General features: G+C 46.4%; 1 protein-coding gene across 1 annotated transcript; it reads left to right on the plus strand.

The window, feature by feature from the left end:
• Positions 1-3,974: 3,974 nt before the first annotated feature.
• On the plus strand, positions 3,975-4,964 carry LOC310860063 (kelch domain-containing protein 3-like; the record flags this gene model as incomplete). The annotated part of the gene is made up of 1 exon (XM_083766825.1): positions 3,975-4,964. One exon carries the CDS (start codon positions 3,975-3,977, stop codon positions 4,962-4,964), a length of 990 nt encoding a protein of 329 aa, XP_083622951.1.
• Between the last annotated feature and the right edge of the window lie 1,867 nt (positions 4,965-6,831).

Genomic DNA, 6,831 nt, shown 5'->3' on the forward strand with positions numbered 1-6,831 from the left:
ATGGACAGGTTTCAGTCAACAGGCCCGTCTAGAGTTTGAATGGACAGGTATCATTCAACAGGCCCGTCTAGAGTTTGAATGGACAGGTTTCAGTCAACAGGCCCGTCTAGAGTTTGAATGGACAGGTATCAGTCAACAGGCCCGTCTAGAGTTTAAATGGACAGGTATCAGTCAACAGGCCCGTCTAGAGTTTGAATGGACAGGTTTCAGTCAACAGGCCCGTCTAGAGTTTGAATGGACAGGTATCAGTCAACAGGCCCGTCTAGAGTTTAAATGGACAGGTATCAGTCAACAGGCCCGTCTAGAGTTTGAATGGACAGGTATCAGTCAACAGGCCCGTCTAGAGTTTGAATGGACAGGTATCAGTCAACAGGCCCGTCTAGAGTTTGAATGGACAGGTATCAGTCAACAGGCCCGTCTAGAGTTTGAATGGACAGGTATCAGTCAACAGGCCCGTCTAGAGTTTAAATGGACAGGTATCAGTCAACAGGCCCGTCTAGAGTTTAAATGGACAGGTATCAGTCAACAGGCCCGACTATAATTTAAATGGACAGGTATCAGTCAAAAGGGAGACATCGAAGAGGATGGACGGGTGGGGGAAGGATCGACATGTGGAATGTCGGGACCGGTCCATATATGCAGATCTAGGTGATGATCCAGTCTTCTCCATTTATGGCTATCCAGGGTTAGTGTCGTGGTCTTCATATATGCAGAAGGCCCATATATGGAGCGTGTCAGGAGGCGTGACGGACTGACCGCGCTAGGCACAAGGATTGTCATACATATCTAAATATGTATGACATTTTCCCAATTCCATAGCAACCATATGTAGCCCTAGTTGCTATCGTGATCCATTTACCATATTAGGGAGGTCGGCACGCATCGACATCCTTGATTGGTCAAACCAAACCATCGGCTTCACGTATTGGCAAAACTGTGCGTGACGTTTGTGCATCTGAACCAATATAAGTGAAGACAGAGAACATTCCATGCTTTTACACAGCAGGACTTGACCAATAGGACTTATTCTAGTGAGTAATGTTACGCTGGGCGGAGTGTCTGAGAGGACCAGAGACAGCCGAACAAAGAGCTGTGACAGTGAGACACTGTGTGTACTCCTTTGGAGGTGAGAAGAAGATTGATGTGAACGTCTTCAACACAAAGTCTTTGATCTGGAGGAAGTTGACCCCAGCGACACCTGGAAGAGTACATCAACTTGAGGTTCCTTCCAGGCACAATGGCCACACAGCTGTGCTGATTGAAGACACTGTCTACCTCTGGGGAGGTTATCCTAACTGCGATGTTCTTTATGCATTTGATGTCGACGCCCATACATGGTTCAAACCACAGGTTTCTCGGACCGTTCCAGAGGGGAGGTGGTACCACTCAGCCTGTGTTTTGGGGAAGGACATGTATATTCATGGAGGATACACCGAGACTGGACTCACTAATGACATGTACAAGTTGGACACCACCACAATGGTCTGGACTTTAATTAACATCAGAGGAACTCAACCTTTTGCTTCATTCCGTCACTCCGCTACCATCATCGGGACAAAGATGTTTGTATTTGGAGGCTGGTGCGGGGGTCAGTACTACAACACCATCAGAGTGTTTGACACAGAGACCAACCACTGGCTGGACACACCTTCTACACAGCTTCTACCAGAAGGACGCTTTGATCATTCAGCCTTTACCTACAATGGAGAGCTGTACATATGTGGTGGTCGCATAGGTAACAAGTACTTAAATGATCTATGGAAATTCAGTCCAGAGACCTTCTCCTGGAAGAAGGTTGAGCCCAAGGGGAAACCCCCACAAAGGTTGAATAGGATGTGCTGTTGCATGATGGGAGATCGTGTCATCCTCTTTGGAGGATACACACCTGGTGACCTGTACGTCTTAGACCTCAGTCCTAGCCTCAAGACATTATGTAAGCTAGCGCTTATTCAGTACGGCCTGGAGCAGTCTGGACTCCCACACAACATCAGGTGGGAACTGGCAGCCATGACTAGCAACAGCTGCTGATCTCAAGCGAGTGGTTAACCAGGCTACTAAGATCCCAGGAGTGCATAGAGTGGATCATATGATTCATACAATCATATAATTGGGAGTTCTAAAGGTCAGAGGTCATGTGACGAATGACTGTGTGCTTCAGTGCTTGACCGTTTCCCATGAGCCTCTACCATATCGGTGAATTTCATGGAAAGCGACAGCACAGAACTGCCGGAACTGCAAAAAAGAAAGTGGTAGAAGAAGAAAATCAGTAAAAAAACAATAGTGGCGTTTTACCCCCTTCAGGCGTGGCTCCCTAACAACACTGACATGTAGGACCAATAAAAAAGAGGAAAATAAAACAGCAAGCCAATCAAAAGACAGTTCGCTGAGCGGTCCAACGGTGGCCGAGCTGTTCACAGACAGACAGACGGAGGGACAGACAGGAGCCAAAACCTTATCTGTCGACTACGACATTTAAAAAAAAAACTATTTCATCTGAGTGCCGCTCACAGAGGAGCACAGAGGGGGGTAGGGGAAGTTAGGGGTTAAGTGTCTTGCTCAGGGACACCTGATTTAAAACACTACCGCAAAAGCAAACACTAGTAGTAGTAGTATTAGGGTTCCGCAGAGAGGGGCATTTTCACCTTCTAATACAGCCTATACAGGAGAACCATTCTGCCAGCCAGCTGTCTAGCATAACGGTCTAATCATTAGCCTAGCGATCCACACCTCACATGTTTGAATCCCGCTGCTGCCACTATACTTATTCCATAAAAACGTTTGTGTTCTTTCTTTCTTTGTTTTTGGCCGACTTGGAACACCTCCACACGTTGCTGAGGTCTGGAATCTAACCGGCGACCTCCGGTGTTCTCCCGAGGCCAATGACACACGATGGTGGAGTCAAAGAAGATTTAAATGGACAGGTATCAGTCAACAGGCCCGTCTAGAGTTTGAATGGACAGGTATCAGTCAACAGGCCCGTCTAGAGTTTGAATGGACAGGTATCAGTCAACAGGCCCGTCTAGAGTTTGAATGGACAGGTATCAGTCAACAGGCCCGTCTAGAGTTTGAATGGACAGGTATCAGTCAACAGGCCCGTCTAGAGTTTGAATGGACAGGTATCAGTCAACAGGCCCGTCTAGAGTTTAAATGGACAGGTATCAGTCAACAGGCCCGTCTAAAGTTTGAATGGACAGGTATCAGTCAACAGGCCCGTCTAGAGTTTGAATGGACAGGTATCAGTCAACAGGCCCGTCTAGAGTTTGAATGGACAGGTATCAGTCAACAGGCCCGTCTAGAGTTTGAATGGACAGGTATCAGTCAACAGGCCCGTCTAGAGTTTGAATGGACAGGTATCAGTCAACAGGCCCGTCTAGAGTTTAAATGGACAGGTATCAGTCAACAGGCCCGTCTAGAGTTTAAATGGACAGGTATCAGTCAACAGGCCCGACTAGAATTTAAATGGACAGGTATCAGTCAAAAGGGAGACATCGAAGAGGATGGACGGGTGGGGGAAGGATCGACATGTGCAATGTCGGGACCGGTCCATATATGCAGATCTAGGTGATGATCCAGTCTTCTCCATTTATGGCTATCCAGGGTTAGGGTCAGTGTCGTGGTCTTCATATATGCAGAAGGCCCATATATGGAGCGTGTCAGGAGGCGTGACGGACTGACCGCGCTAGGCACAAGGATTGTCATACATATCTAAATATGTATGACATTTTCCCAATTCCATAGCAACCATATGTAGCCCTAGTTGCTATCGTGATCCATTTACCATATTAGGGAGGTCGGCACGCATCGACATCCTTGATTGGTCAAACCAAACCATCGGCTTCACGTATTGGCCAAGCTGTGCGTGACGTTTGTGAATCTGAACCAATATAAGTGAAGACAGAGAACATTCCATGCTTTTACACAGCAGGACTTGACCAATAGGAGCAATCGCTCAATAGGACTTATTCTAGTGAGTAATGTTACACTGGGCGGAGCGTCTGAGAGGACCAGAGACAGCCGAACAAAGAGCTGTGACAGTGAGACACTGTGTGTACTGCTTTGGAGGTGAGAAGAAGATTGATGTGAACGTCTTCAACACAAAGTCTTTGATCTGGAGGAAGTTGACCCCAGCGACACGTGGAAGAGTACATCAACTTGAGGTTCCTTCCAGGCGCTATGGCCACACAGCTGTGCTGATTGAAGACACTGTCTACCTCTGGGGAGGTGATCCTAACTGCGATGTTCTTTATGCATTTGATGTCGACACCCATACATGGTTCAAACCACAGGTTTCTGGGACCGTTCCAGAGGGGAGGTGGTACCACTCAGCCTGTGTTTTGGGGAAGGACATGTATATTTATGGAGGATACACCGAGACTGGACTCACTAATGACATGTACAAGTTGGACACCACCACAATGGTCTTGACTTTAATTAACACCAGAGGAACTCAACCTTTTGCTTCATTCCGTCACTCCGCTACCATCATCGGGACAAAGATGTTTGTATTTGGAGGCAGGGGGTGGGGTCAGTACTACAACACCATCAGAGTGTTTGACACAGAGACCAACCACTGGCTGGACACACCTTCTACACTGCTTCTACCAGAAGGACGCTTTGATCATTCAGCCTTTACCTACAATGGAGAGCTGTACATATTTGGTGGCTGGAACAGTAACAAGTTCTTAAATGATCTGTGGAAATTCAGTCCAGAGACCTTCTCCTGGAAGAAGGTTGAGCCCAAGGGGAAACACCCACATAGGTTGAATAGGATGTGCTGTTGCATGGTGGGAGATCGTGTCATCCTCTTTGGAGGATACACACCTGATGACCTGTATGTCTTAGACCTCAGTCCTAGCCTCAAGACATTATGTAAGCTAGCGGTTATTCAGTACGGCCTGGAGCAGTCTGGACTCCCACACAACATCAGGTGGGAACTGGCAGCCATGACTAGCAACAGCTGCTGATCTCAAGCGAGTGGTTAACCAGGCTACTAAGATCCCAGGAGTGCATAGAGTGGATCATATGATTCATACAATCATATAATTGGGAGTTCTAAAGGTCAGAGGTCATGTGACGAATGACTGTGTGCTTCAGTGCTTGACCGTTTCCCATGAGCCTCTACCATATCGGCGAATTTCATGGAAAGCGACAGCACAGAACTGCCAGAACTGCAAAAAAAAGTGGTAGAAGAAGAAATAAATCAGTAAAAAAACAATAGTGGCCTTATAGTGGGGTAGGGGAAGTTAGGGGTTAAGTGTCTTGCTCAGGGACACCTGATTTAAAACACTACCGCAAAAGCAAACACTAGTAGTAGTAGTATTAGGGTTGCCCCGCAGAGAGGGGCATTTTCACCTTCTAATACAGCCTATACAGGAGAACCATTCTGCCAGCCAGCTCGCTAGCATAACGGTCTAATCATTAGCCTAGCGATCCACACCTCACATGTTTGAATCCCGCTGCTGCCACTATACTTATTCCATAAAAACGTTTGTTTTCTTTCTTTCTTTGTTTTTGGCCGACTTGGAACTATAGTTTTAGACCACGACGGAGGGCTGCCGTCTCTAGTGAACTCGAGCCACGGGAGACACCACAGAGTGATGTTCACTAGAGAGACACCACAGAGTGATGTTTACTATAGACACCACAGAGTGATGTTCACTATAGAGACACCACAGAGTGATGTTCACTAGAGAGACACCACAGAGTGATGTTCACTAGAGAGACACCACAGAGTGATGTTCACTAGAGAGACACCACAGAGTGATGTTCACTATAGAGACACCACAGAGTGATGTTCACTAGAGACACCACAGAGTGATGTTCACTATAGAGACACCACAGAGTGATGTTCACTATAGAGACACCACAGAGTGATGTTCACTATAGAGACACCACAGAGTGATGTTCACTATAGAGACACCACAGAGTGATGTTCACTATAGAGACACCACAGAGTGATGTTCACTATAGAGACACCACAGAGTGATGTTCACTATAGAGACACCACAGAGTGATGTTCACTAGAGAGACACCACAGAGTGATGTTCACTATAGAGACACCACAGAGTGATGTTCACTATAGAGACACCACAGAGTGATGTTCACTATAGAGACACCACAGAGTGATGTTCACTAGAGAGACACCACAGAGTGTGGAACGTTGTGATGTTCACTAGAGACGACTCAGCCCCGTTGGAGTCAGGAACACCTCCACACGTTGCTGAGGTCTGGAATCTAACCGGCGACCTCCGGTGTTCTCCCGAGGCCAATGACACACGATGGTGGAGCCAAAGAAGATTCCCTTTGATGTGTCAAAGCAATCGATCAAAAATCTGGTGCCACAATTGGACTGTCTTTTTCTTGGGTCATGCTTTGGAAAAGTTCAATTAGTGACGCACATTTCAAAATGGCCACTTATTGGATTTTCTTTGCCTTCTTATAATTGTCTGGGCTGAATTTGACATATTTATATGGTTGTTTTGGGTTGTCGGGTCCTACTTGTAGTCAAACTGTGTAAATATGATGTAAATCCAACCAGTAGGTGGAAAATGGAGCAGGATTTACTTGGAACTCCCCTGTTCAAGGAATGTGGGGGACGTGAATGAACTGGGTGAATCCTTTCATTGAATATTTTTGCAGCAAAAGTAATTACAGTAGTCAAAGTTATTACAAAACAAGGTCAGGTTGTGATCAGGACCAGGATTACATGTGAATATTCCTCAGAAAAGTAAACCTTTTGCTATTTCCGCCTATAATAAGACCTTATATAAAAGAGTGTTGATTCACCATAGAACCAAATATTGGCATCCTGGCTGCTTTGAGATGTAGGGA

Source organism: Protomyctophum parallelum (assembly GCF_964188405.1).
Source record: "Protomyctophum parallelum genome assembly, chromosome: 6".
NCBI classification, from domain to species: Eukaryota; Metazoa; Chordata; class Actinopteri; order Myctophiformes; family Myctophidae; genus Protomyctophum; species Protomyctophum parallelum.